A 19,231-nucleotide genomic window follows, 5' to 3' on the forward strand; every position below is an offset into this window, starting at 1 on the left:
TATATATATATATATATATATATATATATATATATATATATATATATATATATATATATATATATATATATATATTACAAATCCAACTACTTAATGTTATAAATTGAAACCGAATTTGGTTGAGTAGACTGGTTTAACCGGTCGGTGATCTAATAAAACCGTAAACCAAACTGGGTTTCACGGTTTGGTGATTTCGAAATTGGCGACTGGACCGTCAATATTCAAAATTGGACCGAACTAATAAAATCAATACGATTCGGCCAGTTTTTACGGTTTGACGATTTTATGAACACGTCTACGGAGAATATTAGAATTATAATATTAAAATTAAATTGAGATGTGGGATATAAAATGGGAGGTGATTCTCACACACCATTTTTTCATCTATGTATATATTTTACTCATAAACTTACAATTATACCCTTAGATTAATATAGGAAGTTAAATTTATATTATTATTATTATAAGTATAATTTAAGGTATAATATGTACTTAAATTGTGTGTGATGATCACCCTATAAAATTAAACTAATGTGCGTTTGTCTCTTAGGGTTTTATTTTAGATCCAAACAAACTTGAAATGGCAGCTCGTGTTCTCTTCACTGCAAACCGAAGTCTAATTTCCCGTATCTCAACCACCATCACACCTTCCTCCATCCTCCCACTCATCCCTGTCGCCGCCAGTTTACATCAGGCAGCACCTGTTGTCAACAACATTCGTGTTTTACAGTACCAGAACGGATCTTTGGTAATGTCCGCGGACTCTACAAGGACAGCTTATTTTTAAATTTCGAAATGGTTATTTTTTGTACAAGAGTATTGTGTGTGTATGTGCGTGTCTTTTTTGGTGTGTATGTTTATGTGCATATTGGGCTGTTTTTCAAGTTTCTTGTAAATTTTAGTGAGATGTTACTATGTGATTGATTTTTGTTTCGGTTATTAGTTATGATGAAGCAAGAATGAAAATCTATTCAGTCTCGACTAGAGGTTATTATGCTTTTGGAGCACGCATGTCTTCAGATGACTCTCTCAAGCTACAAGGTAATTAGCTAAATGTTTTTCTTTCGAATTTGGTTGTTTGAAATTTTAGATAATCATATTTTGTTTTTCTCTATTGTTTTTTGTTAGCAATACCTAGTGTTCGCCGGGTGCTACCGGATTCATATGTGGACGTAGAGAACAAAGACTATGGAGGTACCACTTACCGTTTTTTATTTTATTAGCCCTTTTTGTGAGGTTTTGTCTGAAGCGTACACTTACAAACGGTTAAATGTATTTATATGCAATAGATATATACTAGTGATTGTATGTTCCTAACCATCTCCATTTAGCTGAGTGGTTACCGTTTTTCTGGGTGTCCGTGAGCTCTCGAGTTCGAGTCTCATTTAGAAATTTCATAATGCAACTTGCTTTGTAGTTGGTTATGGAGTCCTCCGGAGGTAAGCATGGCCTATGGCAGAGTTCATCGGGAGCTTCCGGAGGGTCTACACTCATAGCCTGTTCTATGGTAGTTTTTCGCTGGAACATCCTTAACACGTGGAACGGATATGATCGGGTGGTGGGAACTCCTCCCAATCAGTGACTCCAATCTCGTTTTAAAAACAAAAGTGATTGCATGTTGCTTTCTATATTGTGGGTATAATGATTAATTAAGAAGACTCATTGTTTGTGTGTTGTATGGGGCAGGGGAACCATTTATTGATGGGAAGGCTGTTCCTTATGATGCTAAGTACCATGAGGAGTTTGATAGAAATAATGCTATCGCTCGAGCCAAGACGATGAATAGGAACAGATCTTTGGTAATGTCCTCGCACTCTATCCGGTCGAAACCTTCACCAAAGAAAAAGATTTGGCTTGATGGCTGTGATTTTGAACATTGGCTTGTTGTCGTTAAAAAACCTGAAGGTTCACCTACTCGAGATGAAATTATTGATTCGTTTATCAATACTTTAGCAAAAGTTGTTGGAAGGTAGTATTATTTTCGGGTTTAATTATATTTGGTTCAGTAATTATGACATTAATTTTTTTTTTTTTTTTTTTTTTTTTTTTTTTTTTTTTTTTTATGTATTGTACGTTTCATTTAATTTTATGTGAGTAAGAAATCTGTTAATTAGTGTAAAGCTGAAATTTTGGAATGTGATTATTGTTGAATAATACTTTCTTCGGTCTGAAGATGATTTTATGCAGTATATTAAAGGTCAGCTTATTTTTAAGCTTCCAAAAGACTAAGTTTTGTGATTTTATTAATTAGTTATGATGAAGCAACGATGAAAATCTATTCAGTTTTGACTAGAGGTCGTTATTATGGTTTTGGAGCAAGTGTGTCTTCAGATGACTCTCTCAAGCTACGAGGTAATTAGCTACAGATATTTTTCTTTCGAATTTGGTTGTTTGAAATTTAGATAATCATATCTTGTTTTTCTCTATTGCTTTTTGTTAGGGATACCTGGTGTTCTTCGGGTGCTACCTGATTCATATATGGACGTAGAGAACAAAGACTATGGAGGTACCACTTGCTGTTTATTTTTTTTTATTAGCTCTTTTTGTGATGTTTTGTGTGAAGTGTACAGTTACAAGTAGGGTTGCAAACGAGCCGAGCCGAGCCGAGCTCGAGCTCGGCTCGTTTGGAATTCACAGAGCTCAAGCTCGGCTCGGTTCGAGCCTAATATCTTAAGTTGGAGCTCGTCTCGTTTGATCGTTTGATATTATAGAAGCTCGAGCTCGGCTCGAATTCAACTAGTTTATTACGTAATGTTTTTTATTAATAGTTTTTTTATTTAATTATATTACATATATGTTTTTGTATATTTTTTATAAGATTTAATATTAGTATTTTAACTATATAAAAATTATAACAATTATTATGAATTTATCTTATACATTATATACTATATTTTATTACTATAAAAATAGTAATTTTGTGTGTATATATAAAAAACTCGTTTAGGCTCGCGAGCCAGCTCGAGATATGAAACTCGAGCTCGCACTAGTTTACTGATCGAGCTTCAAAATATGTTCAAGCTCGGGCTCGAGCTCGAGCTCGTTTAGGCTCAGCTCGAATCGAGTTTTTAACTAGTCGAGTTCGGGTAGCTCGAGAGTAGTTTGGCTCATTTATACCGCTAGTTAGAAGCTACAGAGTATTAATTAAATTCCTTTTTTTTAAGTGAATATATACTAGTGATTGTATGTTGCTTCTTATCTTAGTGGTATCATAATTAAATAAAAAGACTTTTTTTTTTGTGTTTCATGTGGCAGGGGAACCATTTATTAATGGGAAGGCTGCTCCTTATCATCCTAAGTACCATAAGCCAAGAAGATAAATACGAACTGATTTGAAGGAATACAACTGCTCAAGCCCCATGTCTGTTACCAAATGGACCAGCCATGAGTTAGCTCAGTTTTATAATAGCTGGTTTAGGCGGTTTATGCTTGTTAATAAAAAATGCTTCCGGTGACAATAGCTTAATGATTTAAATTAAAATAGATATATAGATACAAGTATGCTACAATGTTTTTGTCCACCAATTGTGATTAACTGCACTTGTGATGGACTTTTAAACTGAATATTGTAGAATGTATCCTGGTACACATTAGTTATCCAAATTTGACAGGTATATTTTCAGGTAATTGTTTGACGGAAAGCTTTTTGGGTAATTGCACGACTACCAAGATAAACTCGGTGGCTACATAAAATTTGGGAGAATATTGTATATACCCTTGTTAACCTACAAAATAACATACATACTCAACTAATATCATCAATACTCTTATTGAGAGTTATAAGGTAAGTTCTTTTATGGTCTTACTTATATGCATATAAAACAAACATGTTGGTAAAAAAAATAGGGATAAAACCGTAAGTAAACAAAAAGTACACTTTATAACAGTAACTTTTCAAAAACTATGTGTATTTTGACACATCTCAATTAATATATATATCAGTGTTGTAAAAAACCCGATTACTCCCCGGTTACTCATTTTTAAGGGCAATTTGTTCCGATTTTTCAAAATCCGTTTATTTTATCGGTCAACGTCGATTTATGGATCAAAACTCAATTTGGTAATCAAAGTCGGTCGAAGTCAACATTGGTCAACAATTTTACATGAATTTGATCTAGAATTTTAGAGTATTTGACCAAAATGAAAATTTTTAGACAATTTGTTAAAGTCTATGTTTATCTTTACAATTTTCTTCTATATTTACACATATAATTTTTGAAATTTAATATTTAAATGTATAAAGTACAATCCGATTAATTCACGATTAAACTCGAATTGCCGATTACTCCTTCCGAAGTTCCAGCAGATTAATTCCCGAATAGCGAATTTTGCAACCTTGTTGTCTGGAGTACAAGTTAAGATGGTAGTTTCCTATTTTATGATAACAAACCCCATGATGATTGTATGATGAACACAAGGCAAAAGACGAAGAGACACTACATAGGAGTAATGCAATGACCATGGGGAAAGGCTGCCGAAATACGTTTGAGACTGCAGAGGCAGCAGCCATATATTGCCTATATATGATGAAGCTGCTCTCTAAGATTCAAAGGTAGTAAAGCAAAACTCAAATTCCTTGAAAGGGTCTAACCAGTTAAGTATGAGTTAGGTTATTTTTAAAACCCGTCAACATCATCAACAACCCCCTAACTCACAATATATTGTGGGTGCAAATGAAATTAGTTATAATCTGAAATATTTTGCAATCTTCTTCGTCATCGTGTAGATAGATATATGCAAGGAAGTTATCTGGCTCTAGATCTATGCAATATTGGCAAGACTATTACACAAAAATTAAGGAATTTCATGGTATTGCGTACAATTAAGATGTAGTTTTCTTATAATCTTACCTACCACTTCCAAATATTCATCTTGTGTTTTTTTTTTCTCTCTACAACTACCATGTTGATCACTTCAAACAAAGTCATTAGTAAATATAAAGCAAACAATTAACTTTAGCAAACATATAGCGAACAATCAACTTTAGCAAATATATACATCAGTCTACCTTGTATTAAAGATCGACATGAAACAAATAACATCCTATTTTTGTTAAAAAAAAAATTGGTATATCTGGGTTTCCGACTCGCTTTTTGAGCCGATTAATCTCAGGGCGACTACCCACTTTGCAGGGGCCCCTGAGTCATCGCGGGTGAACTTGCGTGGCTACGAAGGGGATTAAATTTTTTTAGCTTCGTACATGGATTTGAACACCTGACCTCACCATCCCATGGTTAGTAACAACCCTTTTTTGCATAAAATGCACAGGTATTGACTCTAAATATTTCTTGCATGAATTGATCATATAAAAAACTAAGTAGAAGTTAAAGCATTGCATTTTATTTTGTTTTTGGTTTGAGTCTATTAACATTATACATGGCAAATGAGACCCTAAGTCTTAAAAGGAATCCATTGGATCCATTGTTTACCTATTGAATCAGTAGAAAAAAAAGGTCCCATTAAAACCTTTACAAAGCTGGTCCAATAGGTCCGTTGAGTGGGTCGAGTGGGTACAGTAGGTAAAACCAAAAATTTAAAACTCAAGCCAGAAAAAAGTAAATTATCATGTAAATAATTCTCTTTGGTTCAACAAAATTTCACTTTGAGGACTGGAAAGTATATTCTTTGCTGGGGTGATTGTAAAAAGATATATTATTTTGTTGATTGGAAAAACTGTGTCTCGACCCAACAAGACCTGACCCAACATCATTCACTCATGACCCAATACACCTTAATAGTTAAATTGTATTCTATAAAACTCTAATCTACATCAGTCATTCATTATGCAACTCTTCACTAATTAACATGATACAAAATATAGATCAAATCGATCATATTGATTGATATCCACATCACATAAAAATATGTTTCAGTAAGGGCTGTTAAGCTTCGGTGAAAACAGTCTAATCAATAAGTAGAAAGCACAAAAAAAAAAAAAAAAAAAAAAAAAAAAAAAAAAAAAAAACCAAAACCAAAACCATATTAACTAGTATAGAATGCTGGATACTGCAACAGCAACTATAAAACTAGAATTATACTAAAATTATTAAAAATAAATAATAAATGGAGATGGTAGCTTCTATAGGGAACACCAAGTTAGTTTGAAGTTACCACAATAGTAGTCGAGAGAAGCTATTCCGTAAGGTGAACTTATCCATATACTTGTTAGTGTTATCCATTTTCCATCAACACGATTTTGTATTTCCACATTTTTTAGGCCTAGCCCGTACCCCTTTCTGAATCTGAGTCCCATCATCTCCCTTGCAATTAGCTTCAAAGGTCCCCTGATTCCTGGATGAGTCATCGTTAAGTAATTGGGACGCATAATACAAAAAAGTTCCTCGAGAAATAGTCGTGGGCTCTCCCATAAGCCTTTATGTGAATCAGTTTCAAACGTTAGTCGTTCAACATTCATAGCCGGAATTTGGATCTGTCTTATCATATCCTCTATTTCATAGTTGAACGGCACTATAAAAACAGAATTACAAGCAATTATTTTAATTTTAAACTTGTTTGATAATTTGAGGAATTCCCTTGTCTTAAGAAAGAACGATTGATCTATTCGATTGAATAACTCCAATGTTAGCTCAATTTGGCCGGAAGCGGTAGATGGAAACAAGAGACCAGGCATTGAATTGCCTTTGTAATGGATCGTATCTAATTTTGGGGCATAAGCTTTTATGTCGATTTTCATGGCATAATGCAACGGATATATGTTCAGTCTCTTCAAAGAAATGGATGTAATATCCAACACATTCGGATTGCAAGAGCTAATGTTAAGGCTCAAACTGTCAAGAAAAGGGAACTTTGATATAATGTTGGAATATACATCATCCATGATTTCAACATTTAAGACTAATTCTCTCACACTTTCTAACGAATCCGATAGAAGGTTATTCCTATTGGGCAATAACGTGAGCTTAAATATGTGAAGACATGGGACATCATAAATTTCTGGAGTAGAATCTCGTTTTCCTCGGGTAATTTCTAGTTCACGAAGATAATGGAGGTTTTTTACCTTGATTCTGCTCAACCCTTGACATTTTGAAAGGTTAATCTTTTCAAGTAAGATACAAGTAGACAATAATTCAACAACTGTCTCATCACTTAACGTCACATCGATCAACTCTAATACTCGTAAGTTGACACACTTTATAACCAGATTGTTTCTCATAAAAAGGGAATGCCAAAATAAGAAATGGGGGTCAGCTTTTACACTAACAGTATCTAAGTTTTCACCCAAGAATAGCTCATCTGGCAAGGTAATAGATTCGAGAACAGATATTGTGAGGTAAAGCTCTTTTAGACTGCTTCTAGAAGCTACTGCATGAATCCATTTATTAACAAAAGGAAGTGATTCCTGGTTTATGATTCGGAAGTGAAGATCAAAACTCGTGATTGGTATGTTGTTCACGCGATACCTTTGTAAAGTGTGGTTGATCAAATCGATGTACGTTTTTAGTTGTTGTTTGCTTAAAAGCTTTTTTGGTGGATGAAACCTAAGGGTAGTAGTGGTAGACCAAGCGTGTAGCCATGACTTTAACATCACACACATACGAGCAGCTTCTTTAACGGGCAACAACGTCTGAATACGGTGGATCAAATCCACCGGAATATCTTCTAACTGTGGTCCGTGGATTCTCTCCACTTCCTTCATCTGCTGAAGAAAAATAAAAAAATTCAGTAGCTAATTCAAAGCAGCAGATTTCTTGTTAAGCAAAAACATAAATAAAAGCGATATCTAAGACTTATTCCTAATAAAAATAGTCACCCTAGAATCAAATACAAATTGATGTTAAAAAATTAGTTGTTTCAGCAGCGAAACTAACATGTTAAATTTTGGGTTCATTATTTAAACACCTTACCTCACAGTTTTAAAGGATTTACCTTAAAATCAGTACACCAATTATAGAGTCTGCAACGTCGGTTACTGATGTTAAAACCCTAGTTCTGTCAAATTTATTAGAGATCAGATCAGTTTTTTTTTTTCGAGAGAAAACATAGTATATAAATAGTTCCCTTGTTATCACTTTTTTGTTCATTTCGTCCCTTCCATTTTATAAGTAACTGAACAATTAGTACTTAATGTCATTATTTAGTCCCAACTACATCCTTAACCCGAACGAATGTTAGCTGTTCGTCAAGTTGCACTCACGTGAATAGTAAGTGCTTATAACCCTTTATTATCTGTACTTGATCTTCCTAAAAAGCAATGGACGATTCCTTTTGTCAACCTGATCATGCATATTTTAACCGTGGGGTTTAATATGTCTGCTCAATACATAAAGAGGGGTTTAAGGATCTTAGAACGTGGCTTTCCGGTCCGGCTACCGTGAATAACCCTGGCCGACATGATGATGTCGGCGGGGTGGCCAAGTGATTAAGTCCACCTCCGATAACGGTCGTCGATCAAGAGGCCCCAAATAAGCTCGTAGGTACTAGCTTACAAAAGACTAACCTGTTAACCTTGAAAAGATGCTGAATGATGCTGTTTTACGTAACGTGTATCGTATGTGATGGTTACGTAATGTGCCGTGTCCGGTGAATGATGATTAGGGTTTGTATTTATAGGCAAACCCTAATTCTAGAACCGTCCCAGATCATGATAATCTCATCCATAACTGACTCCCCCGAATCACGGATATAATTATGGAAAAGATATTTACTTGACAGCTAAGCAACCGCCGTACCGGAAACAAAGGCAATCGCACGCCGCATACCGCACACAAGAACACGCATACGCACAATAATGATTGCCCGCATACATATGTGGTGCGCCTGCGGGTTGCGGTATCATTACAGTTCAGAACCCTAAACACCATAATTGTGGTCCACTCATGCCTGCCCATTGCCCGACTCTCTCATTCTCTCTTGATGTTTTCTAACTCCTCTCTCTGTCTCTCATTCTCTCTCCTTAGTCAAGGATAATTTATAATTGCCATATAAAATGATATAAAATTTCTCTGTGTTAAATTTAAGAAAAATTATAAAAAAAAGTTATGGAAATGGACACAAATGTCAAAATTCAAAGTCTTGAAATCCAAGTATCCAACTAAACTACTTCGTTCATTTCAATTCTATTGTCATTTATTTCTTTCGGGCTATCGCAACTTCAAATTAATTGTTCACTTTTATATATAGATAAGAGTTATAAGGTAAGTTCTTTTATCGTCTTACTTATGCATATAAAACAAACATGTTTGTAAAAAATAAGGATAAAACCGTAAAATAAACAAAAAGCAAACTTATAACAATAACTTTTCTAAAATTTTTCTAAAACTGCGGGTATTTTGACACATCTCAAGTAATGTATATCAGTGTTGTAAAAAACCCAATTACTCCCCGATTACTCATTTTTATTTTTAAGGGCAATCTGTCCTGGTTTTCCAAAATCCGTTTAATTAATCGGTCAACGTCGATTGATGGATCAAAATTGAATTTGGTAATCAAAGTCGGTTAAAGTCAAAATTGGTCAACATTTTAACATTAATTTAAACTAGAATTTAGAGTATTTGAACAAAATGAACAATCGTAGGCAATTATGTTAAAGTTTATGTTTATCTTTACGGTTTTCTTCTATATTTACACATATAATTTTTGAAATTTTAATATTTAACTGTATAAAGTACAATCCGAATATTTCACGATTAATCCCCGAATTGCCGATTACTCCTTCCAAAGTTCCGACATTAATTCCCGAATAGCGAATTTTGCAACCTTGCTGTATATTACAAGTTAAGATGGTAGTTTCGTATTGTATGATAACAAACCCCAATAATGATTGTATGACGAACACAAGGCAAAAGACGAAGAGACACTACATAGGAGTAATGCAATGACCATGGGGAAAGGCTGCCGAAATACGTTTGAGACTGCAGAGGCAGCAGCCATTACTATTGCCTATGATGAAGCCACTCTCTAAGATTCAAAGGTAGCAAAGAAAAACTCAAATTCGTTGAAAGGGTCTAACCAATTAAGTATGAGTTAGGTTATTTTTAAAACCCGTCAACATCATCGACAACCCCCTAACTCACAGTATAGTGTGGGTATAAATGAAATGAGTTATAATCTGAAATATTTTGCAATCTTCTTCGTCATCGTGTAGATATATGCAAGGAAGTTATCTGGCTCTAGATCTATGCAATATTGGCAAGACTATTACATAAAAATTACAAGGAATTTCATGGTATTGCGTACAATTAAGATGTAGTTTCTTATAATTCTTACCTACCAGTTTGGAATATTCATCTTGTGTTTTTTTCCCTCTCTGTAACTACCATGTTGATCAGTTCAAACAAAGTCATTAGTACATATAAGGCAAACAATCAACTTTAGAAAATATATAGCGAACATACAACTTTAGCAAATATATACATCTACCATGTATTAAAGATCGACATGAAACAAATAACCTCCTATTTTTGTTATAAAAAAAAATGGTATATCTGGATTTTCCGACTCGCTTTTCCAGCCAAATTTTTTTTTGCATAAAATGCACAGGTATTGACTCGAAATTATTCGTCCACAAATTGATCACATAAGAAACTTGTTGGAAACTAAACTTGATTTGGGCTATTTGTTTTGGATATGGGCTTGCAAGTATACAAGTATATGGATCAAGATTGTAGTCCAATATCTAGAAACTTCATATAATGTGTAGTAGTCAATGTGTGTAGAATAATCATGTAAAAATATCTAAGTCTAGAAAATACTTAGAAAATATCTAGATATTAGTTGATGAAGAGTTCTAGACTACTCCATTGAGTAGTATAAATAGAGTGCTTCACCCATCATTTGTAATAAAGCAAATCAAGTAATAAACAAAGCTTTCAATATCCATCAAACATCTAAATCATCAATCCTCTCTTCCACAAATAATATACATAACCTCCTATTTCCAACAAATTGGTATCAAGAGCTTGGTTCGACAAGATGATGGCCAACAATGTCATCACGTTTCCTCGCCTCACAAAGGATAATTATGATCGATGGAGCATCCAAATGAAGACGTTCCTAGGTGGACAAGACCTATGGGAGATTGTGGAGGAAGGCTATGAGGAACCTACAGAAAAAAGTTCTCTCAGCAAGGAGAAAAAGTTATTGAAGACCAATGATCAAAAGGCTCTTTCCATCATCCAACAAAGTGTAGATGATGGAGCTTTTGAGAAAATTGCAAGTGCAACCACCGCCAAGAAACCATGGGAGATCTTGGAGAATTCTCACAAGGGAGTTGATAAGGTGAAAAAGGTTCGACTACAAACACTACGAGGTGAGTTCGAATCCTTAAATAAGAAAGACTCAGAATCAATTTCTGATTATTTTACAAGAGTCTTGGCGGTTGTCAATCAATTAAAAAGGAATGGTGAAACTCTAAGTGATGTAAGAGTCATTGAGAAGATTCTTAGATCATTAGATTCAAAATTTGACTATATAGTCGTAGCCATTGAAGAATCTAAAGATCTAGAATCAATGATTATCGATGAACTCATGGGTTCACTACAAGCCCATGAAGAGAGGTTTAATAAGAAAAGTAAAGAGCCTTTGGAGAAAGCTTTACAAGCAAAACTCTCTTTCAAGGAAGAGAACAGTGAAAAGACTCATCAAACGAGTCAACGAGGTCGTGGTCAAGTACGTGGCAGAGGACGAGGGCAAGGATATATCAAACGTGGAGGTTATAGTTCTTACAAAAATGAAGAAAGAAGTCAAGATTTTCACTCGACAAGAGGTCACGGGAGAGGCTACAGAAGTAGTAGGCCAAGGTATGACAATTCTCAAACCAAATGCTATAATTGTCATAAATTTGGCCACTATGCTTCGGAATGCGAGAAGTCAAACAATTACGTGCAAGAAAGAGCAAATTTTGCACAAGAAGATACTGAAGCTGTGGAAAACACTTTGTTACTAGCATGCAAAGGTGAAGATAATGGAGAATCAAATTTGTGGTATCTCGACACGGGTGCAAGCAACCATATGTGCGGTGACAAAAACATGTTTGTGGAGTTAGACGAGGTAATTAGTGGAAATATCGCCTTCGGAGATTCCTCTAAAGTTCCGGTTAAAGGCAAAGGTAAGATTCTCATCCGCTTGAAAAATGGAAGGCATCAATTTATCTCTAACGTGTATTATATGCCCAATATGAAGACGAATATACTGAGTATTGGATAACTCTTAGAGAAAGGCTATGATATTCACATGATAAATCGTACCCTTTCTTTAAGAGACAAAAAAAGAGGTTTGATTGCTAAGGTGCTAATGTCAACGAATAGGATGTTCATGCTAAATATTCAACATGACATTCCAAGATGTTTAAAAGCATGTTTCAAAGATAATTCTTGGCTTTGGCACAAGAGATACGGGCATTTAAATTTTGGAGGCTTAAAATTATTATCAAGTAAAGGAATGGTGAAGGGTTTGCCTCCAATTAATCATCCAGATCAAATATGTGAGGGATGCCTTCTAGGAAAGCACTTCCAAAACAGTTTTCCAACAGAAGCTTCTAGTAGAGCGAAGAAACCTCTAGAACTTATTCAAACGGATGTGTGTGGACCCATAAGCCCACCGTCTTTTGGTAAAAATAGATATTTTCTTCTATTCATTGATGATTTTAGTCAAAAGACATGGGTCTATTTTCTAAAAGAGAAGTCAGAAGCTTTTGGAATGTTCAAGAAGTTTAAAACATTTGTGGAGAATCAAAATGGTCTCACCATAAAGGCGATGAGATCCGATCGTGGAGGAGAGTTCACATCCAAGGAATTTAAGGAATTTTGCGACAATAATGGGTTACGACGTCCTCTAACTCTTCCGTATTCACCTCAATAAAATGGTGTTGTGTAAAGAAAAAATAGGACCATTCTTGATATGGACGGAGTATGTTAAAGAGCAAAAGGATGCCTAAGGAATTTTGAGCTGAGGCAGTAGACTGTGTGATCTATCTTACAAATCACTCGCCCACTAGAAGCGTCAAGAACAAAATGCCCATTGAAGCTTGGAGTGGAAGGAAGCCCGACATCGCACACCTTCGAGTGTTCGGAAGTGTGGCATATGCTCATGTGCCAGATCAGAAGAGGACGAAGCTCGATGATAAAAGTGAGAAACTCATATTCGTGGGCTATGACTCAAGTTCTAAGGGTTACAAGTTATACAATCCCAAGACCGGTAAAGTAATCTCAAGTCGAGATGTGGTGTTCGACGAAGAAGCAACATGGGATTGGAATGTTCCCGAAGAGGAGAACTACGACTTTCTCCCTTATCCATTCGAAAGTACTGAAAGGAACGAAGAATATCTAGAAGTTCAAGAACCTTCTAGTACACCATCTCCGCACTCTCCACATACTCCAACCACTACACCTAATGAAGTGACACCAACATCAGGAGGAGAATCAAGTAGGCAAACTTCACACAAGGAGCATTAGGGAGTTGTACGAGGTAACCCAGCCTATGGAGGATCTATCATTGTTCTGCCTTCTTGCAGATTGTGAGCCAATAAGTTATGAAGACGCAGCAAAAAGCCAAAAGTGGAAACGTGCTATGGACGAAGAGATTCAAGCAATCGAGAAGAATAATACGTGGGATCTTGCCACACTACCAACGAGACATAAGGCTATTGGTGTAAAATGGGTGTACAAGGCCAAGAAGAATTCCAAAGGTGAAGTTGAAAGATATAAGGCAAGGTTGGTGGCGAAGGGATATAGTCAACGAGCCGGCATAGACTATGACGAGGTATTTTCTCCCGTCGCTCGTCTAGAAACTATAAGATTAATAATCTCACTTGCGGCTCAGCATAAATGGAAGATTTATCAAATGGATGTCAAATCCGCATTCCTTAATGGCCACTTAGAAGAAGAAGTCTATATAGAACAACCTTTGGGATACATCGTGAAAGGCCAAGAGAATAAGGTGCTGAAATTGAAAAGGGCCTTATATGGGTTGAAGCAAGCACCTCGAGCATGGAATAGCAGGATAGACAAGTATTTCCAAGAGAATGGCTTTACAAAATGCCCACATGAGCATGCTCTCTACACCAAAGTTAGCAATGATGGAGATGTTATGATTGTGTGCCTATACGTGGATGACTTGTATTCACCGGTAGTAATCCCAAAATGTTCGAGGAGTTCAAGAAAGCAATGGTTCGGGAGTTCGAGATGATCGACATTGGACTTATGGCTTACTATCTTGGGATCGAGGTAAAACAAAAGAAAGAAGGAATATTCATATCCCAAGAAGGTTATGCAAATGAGGTGCTCAAGAAGTTTAAGATGAATGAATGCAAGTCAATGAACACACCGGTGGATTGCAATCTCAAATTGTCAAAAGATGATGAAGGATACTTGGTGGACCCAACACAATACAAGAGTTTGGTTGGAAGTCTGAGGTACCTAACCTGCACGAGGCCAGATATTCTCTACGGAGTTGGACTAGTAAGTCGATACTTGGAAGCACCTACAATAAATCACTTGAAGGCGGCCAAGAGGATACTTCGCTACATCAAAAGTACGATTGACTATGGCCTGTTTTATTCACCTTCTGATCACTTCAAGCTAGTTGGATACAGTGATAGTGATTGAGCTAGAGACATAGATGATCGTAAGAGTACGAGTGGTTTCGTGTTCTATATGGGAGATACGGCGTTCACATGGAGCTCGAAGAAGCAACCCATTGTGACTCTGTCAACGTGTGAAGCCGATTTTGTAGCAGCAACATCGTGCACCTGTCATGCAATATGGCTCAGGAAGTTACTAAATGAGCTTAAGTTTTTCCAAAAGAAAGCTACGGAGATATATGTGGATAACAAGTCTGCGATTGCTCTAGCAAAGAATCCAGTCTTCCATGATCGAAGCAAGCACATCGATACGAAATACCATTTCATCAGGGAGTGTGTTACAAATAAAGAGGTGCAGATAAAGTACACGAAGTCATTTGACCAAGTTGCTGATATTTTCACAAAGCCTCTAAAACGCGAGACTTTTAAGAGATTACGGAATATGCTCGGAGTGAAGAAATCAAGTTTAAGGGGGGCTGTTGGAAACTAAACTTGATTTGGGCTATTTGTTTTGGATATGGGCTTGCAAGTATACAAGTATATAGATCAAGATTGTAGTCCAATATCTAGAAACTTCATGTAATGTGTAGTAGTCAATGTGTGTAGAATAATCATGTAAAAATATCTAAGTCTAGAAAATACTTAGGAAATATCTAGATATTAGTTGATGAAGAGTTCTAGACTACTCCATTGAGTAGTATAAATAGAGGGCTTCACCCCTCATTTGTAATAAAGCAAACTAAGTAATAAACAAAGCTTTCAATATCAATCAAACATCTAAATCATCAATCCTCTTTTCCACAAATAATATACATAACCTCCTATTTCCAACAAAACTTATGTAGAACCGAGCATTGCATTTTTTGTTTTTGGTTTGAGTTTATTAACACTATACGTGGCAAATGAGACCCAAAGTTTTAAAAGGAATCCATTGGATCCATTGTTTAACCTATTGGGTCAGTAGAAAAAAATGGGTCTCAGTAAAACTTTTACAAAGGCGGTCCAATGAGTCCATTGAGTGGGTCGAGTTGGTACAGTAGGCAAAACTAAAAATTCAAAACTCATGCCTATGTTCATCTATATTTGTGTTATACAGTAAAGATTGAGCAACAATATTTGGAGAAAAGGCCGATTATTACTCATTGCTTATATAAAAATCAATCCTAATGCAAATCTGATGTACTCATACATCATACAGTAGAACTTGATACAATGTTTGGACAAAAAGTAAATTATCAAGTAGATAATTCTCTTAGGTTCAACAAAATTTCACTTTGAAAACTGGAAAATATATTCTTTGCTAGGGTGATTGTAAAAAGATAGATTATTTTGTTGATTGAAAAAACTGTGTCTCGACCCAACAAGACCTGACCCAACATCATTCAATCATGAACCAATACACCGTAATAGTGGGAATTGTATTCTATAAAACTCGATCTACTCTACACCAATCATTCATAATACAACTCTTCACTAGTTAACATGATACAAAATATAGATCAAAGTGATCATATTAATTGATATCCACATCAGATAAACATATTTTTCATAGTTAGATCTGTTAAGCTTCTGTTGAAACAGTGTGATTAATAAGTAGAAAGTGCAAAAAAACCATATCAACTTGTATAGAATGTTGGATGCTGAAACAGTAATAATAATGCTAAAATTATGAAAAATGAAAAAGAATTGTAGATGGTAGCTAGCTTCTATAGAGAAGACCAAGTTAGTTTGAATTCACCACTATAGGAGTCAAGACAAGCTAATCCATCACGTGAACTTATCGATGAACTTAAGAGGGTTATCCATTTTCCATCAACACGATTTTGTATTTCAACTTTTTTAAGGTTGCGCCGGTATTTCTTTCTGGTTTTCAGCTCCATCAACCCCCTTGCAATTAGCTTAAAGGGTTCCCTGATTCCCAGATGACTCACCATTAAGTAATTGGGGCGCATAACAGAAAAAAGTGCCTCGAGAAGTATTCGTGGACTCTCCCACAACCCCTTATCCAGATAACTTTCAAACAATAGTCGTTCAACATTCATAGCCGGAGTTTGGAAGCTTCTTCTCACATCATCCATGTCATTGTTGATTGGCACTATAAAAACAGAAGTAGAAGCAGATATGTTGATTTTAAATTTGGTTGGTAGATTGAGTACTTCCCTTGTCTTAAAAAGGAATGACCGATCAATTGGTTTGTTTAACTCCAATGTTAGCTCAATTTGGCTGGGAGAGATGGATGAAAACAAGAGGCCAGGCACAGATTTACCTTTGTAATGGAAATTATCTAATTTTGGAGCATAAACTTTTATATCGATTTGCTTGTCACAACACAGATATACAGTCTTCAAAGAAACGGATGTTATATCTACTGTATTCAGCTTGCAAGAGTAAATGTGAAGGCTCAAACTGTCAAGAAACGGGAACTTTGATATAATGTAGGAATATGCATCATCCATGATTTCACCCGTTAAGACTAATTCTCTCACACTTTCTAACTGATATAAAGTTATTCCTATCGCACAATAACGTGTGCTTAAATATGTGAAGACTTGGGACATCATAAATTTCTGAAGTGAGATCTCCTGTTCCTGGAGTTATTTCTAGCTCAGGAAGATAACATAGGTTTTTCACCTTGATTCTGCTCAACCCTTTACAATTTGAAAGGTTAATCTTCTCAAGTAAGATACAAGTAGACAATAAGTTAACAAGTGTCTCATCACTTAACGTCACCTTGATCAACTCTAATACTCGTAAGTTGACACACTTTATAACCAGATTGTTGCTCATCAAAAGAGAATGATAGAGAAAGAAATAGGGGTCAGCTTTTACACTAATTGTTTCTAGGTTTTCACCCAAGAATATCTCATATGGCAACGCAATAGATTCGAGAACAGATATTGTGAGGTAAAGCTCTTTTAGACTACTTCCAGAAGCTACTGTATGGATCCATCTATATATCTATATCTATATATACTATATAAAAGAGAGATTTAATTAGCTTACATGTCATTAGCTCCTTAAATATTGCATATTAAGCCAAGTGTAATTTCCACATGTCACAATTATTCATATACCCCTTTATCAACCTTTAAAATCACATATTTACCCAAGTAAATAACATAATACTCATATATACCCAATTTAAATACTAAAACTAACATATGTATTCATTTAATTTAAAAAATTCACTAAAGCCAATTTTACACAATTTAATTCATATTTCATTTCTACTCCTATATTCTACTACGATCATCAGAAAAACTACAGATATTTGTTCATACACACATGTCCTATTATTATAGTATATTCATACACACATTTGTTCATATAAAATCATAAGAAAAACTACCAAACAATTTTTAATACTAATTTTGAGGGAATGGTAACGTATTACTCTTATTAGTAAAATTATGTCATTACATGATTAGATTCAACCGATTTCTTAAATATGATAGAACTCGAACAATTTTTTGTTGTTGCAACTACACGCAATATGAAACATATATGTATTTTATAGTCCCATTTTACCAACGAAACATACTAACATACTAGAAATACGTCATTTTTTTAACAACTATGACGTATTGAAAATAGAGTACGGGCTCAAATTAACCACATTTAAGCTATTGGGTCGACATGTCCCCCTTAAACGCAACCACAAATATTGCTTGAAAATGTAGATAAAACGTCATAAAATTAAAATAAGTGACTTATTTAAAACGAATTTTGAGTAGTCGTGGCACGCACGGGCTCAAAACCTAGTTTATTAACAAAAGAAAGCAATTCCTGGTTTATAATTCTGAAGTGAAGATCAAAACTTGTGATTGGTACGTTGTGCAGGCTATACCTTTGTAGAGTGCAGTTGATCGATTCAGAATACGTTTTTAGTTGTTGTGTGCTTAAAAGCTTTAAGGGTGGGCGAAACCTCAAGTGGTTCTTAGGGATGGTAGACCAATCGTGTAGCCATGACTTTGACAACACGCACGTACGACCCGCTTCTTTTGCGGGCAAAAATGACTGGATACGGTTGATCATGTTAGAATATTAGGATCCAAACAACGCTAGTAATTCTACAAGATTAATAGCCGAGTAGTGATTATATCAAAATCACTCAAACCCACTTAATGAACGAAAGATAATAAATGCGAAAAATAAATCGACACAAGATATAACGTGGTTATATGCAATCGTTGTGATTGCTTTAGTCCACGGATCAACTAGAGATCATTTATTTACTGAATATTTGAGAGTGGTGTGTTACAATTGCATACAATGAGTTCAATTTATAGAATTAACAAACACAAGTGTATCAACTTGATCATCTTCATGGAATCATCATGGACAAGTTGTAAGGCTTTACACCCATGCTATGGCATGATCACAGCCATAAATGGTGGACAAAAGCAGCCAAGCATGCACCTAAAGTGCAAGTGGACTCAATCAAGAACGGATCTTTTGGTTGCAACTTGAGCAAGTGGCAGGCAGCAAGGGATGCGCCGCATCTGAAGGTGATGCGCCGCATCCCTTTAATTTCTACGACAGAAATTAAGAACATGCGCCGCATCTGAAGGAGATGCGCCGCATCTCTGCCCTTTGATGCGCCATATCAGCCCAATGCTCCGCATCCAAAACCTTCGAACTATTTTGCTCAATGAATGTGTCGCATCTGCCTTTGATGCGCCGCATCACTTC

The 19,231-nt window shown here is 35.5% G+C and overlaps 2 protein-coding genes across 2 annotated transcripts; both read right to left on the minus strand.

Moving 5' to 3' along the window:
* Positions 1-5,882: 5,882 nt before the first annotated feature.
* On the minus strand, positions 5,883-9,891 carry LOC139867940 (F-box/LRR-repeat protein At3g03360-like). The gene is made up of 4 exons (XM_071856283.1): positions 9,865-9,891; positions 6,112-7,657; positions 6,008-6,018; positions 5,883-5,903 (listed from the first exon to the last, which is right to left on the minus strand). Exons 1-4 carry the CDS (start codon positions 9,889-9,891, stop codon positions 5,883-5,885), a joined length of 1,605 nt encoding a protein of 534 aa, XP_071712384.1.
* A 7,108-nt stretch (positions 9,892-16,999) lies between these two features.
* On the minus strand, positions 17,000-18,574 carry LOC139867942 (putative F-box/LRR-repeat protein At5g02930). The gene is made up of 2 exons (XM_071856284.1): positions 18,387-18,574; positions 17,000-17,489 (listed from the first exon to the last, which is right to left on the minus strand). Exons 1-2 carry the CDS (start codon positions 18,572-18,574, stop codon positions 17,000-17,002), a joined length of 678 nt encoding a protein of 225 aa, XP_071712385.1.
* Positions 18,575-19,231: the final 657 nt, after the last annotated feature.

This window comes from Rutidosis leptorrhynchoides, chromosome 9 (assembly GCF_046630445.1).
Source record: "Rutidosis leptorrhynchoides isolate AG116_Rl617_1_P2 chromosome 9, CSIRO_AGI_Rlap_v1, whole genome shotgun sequence".
NCBI classification, from domain to species: Eukaryota; Viridiplantae; Streptophyta; class Magnoliopsida; order Asterales; family Asteraceae; genus Rutidosis; species Rutidosis leptorrhynchoides.

What these genes read in the sequence shown, in the direction of transcription:
- LOC139867940 (XM_071856283.1), bottom strand. Translation starts at nt 9,891, where the DNA reads ATGGCTGCTGCCTCTGCAGTCTCAAAC. An exon ending in CTGCCTCTGCAGTCTCAAAC is followed by an intron (nt 7,658 to 9,864) that starts GTATTTCGGCAG and finishes TTTCTTCAGCAG; the next exon opens with ATGAAGGAAGTGGAGAGAAT.
- LOC139867942 (XM_071856284.1), bottom strand. Translation starts at nt 18,574, where the DNA reads ATGATCAACCGTATCCAGTCATTTTTGCCCGCAAAAGAAGCGGGTCGT. An exon ending in ATCAACTGCACTCTACAAAG is followed by an intron (nt 17,490 to 18,386) that starts GTATAGCCTGCA and finishes ATAGATATATAG; the next exon opens with ATGGATCCATACAGTAGCTT.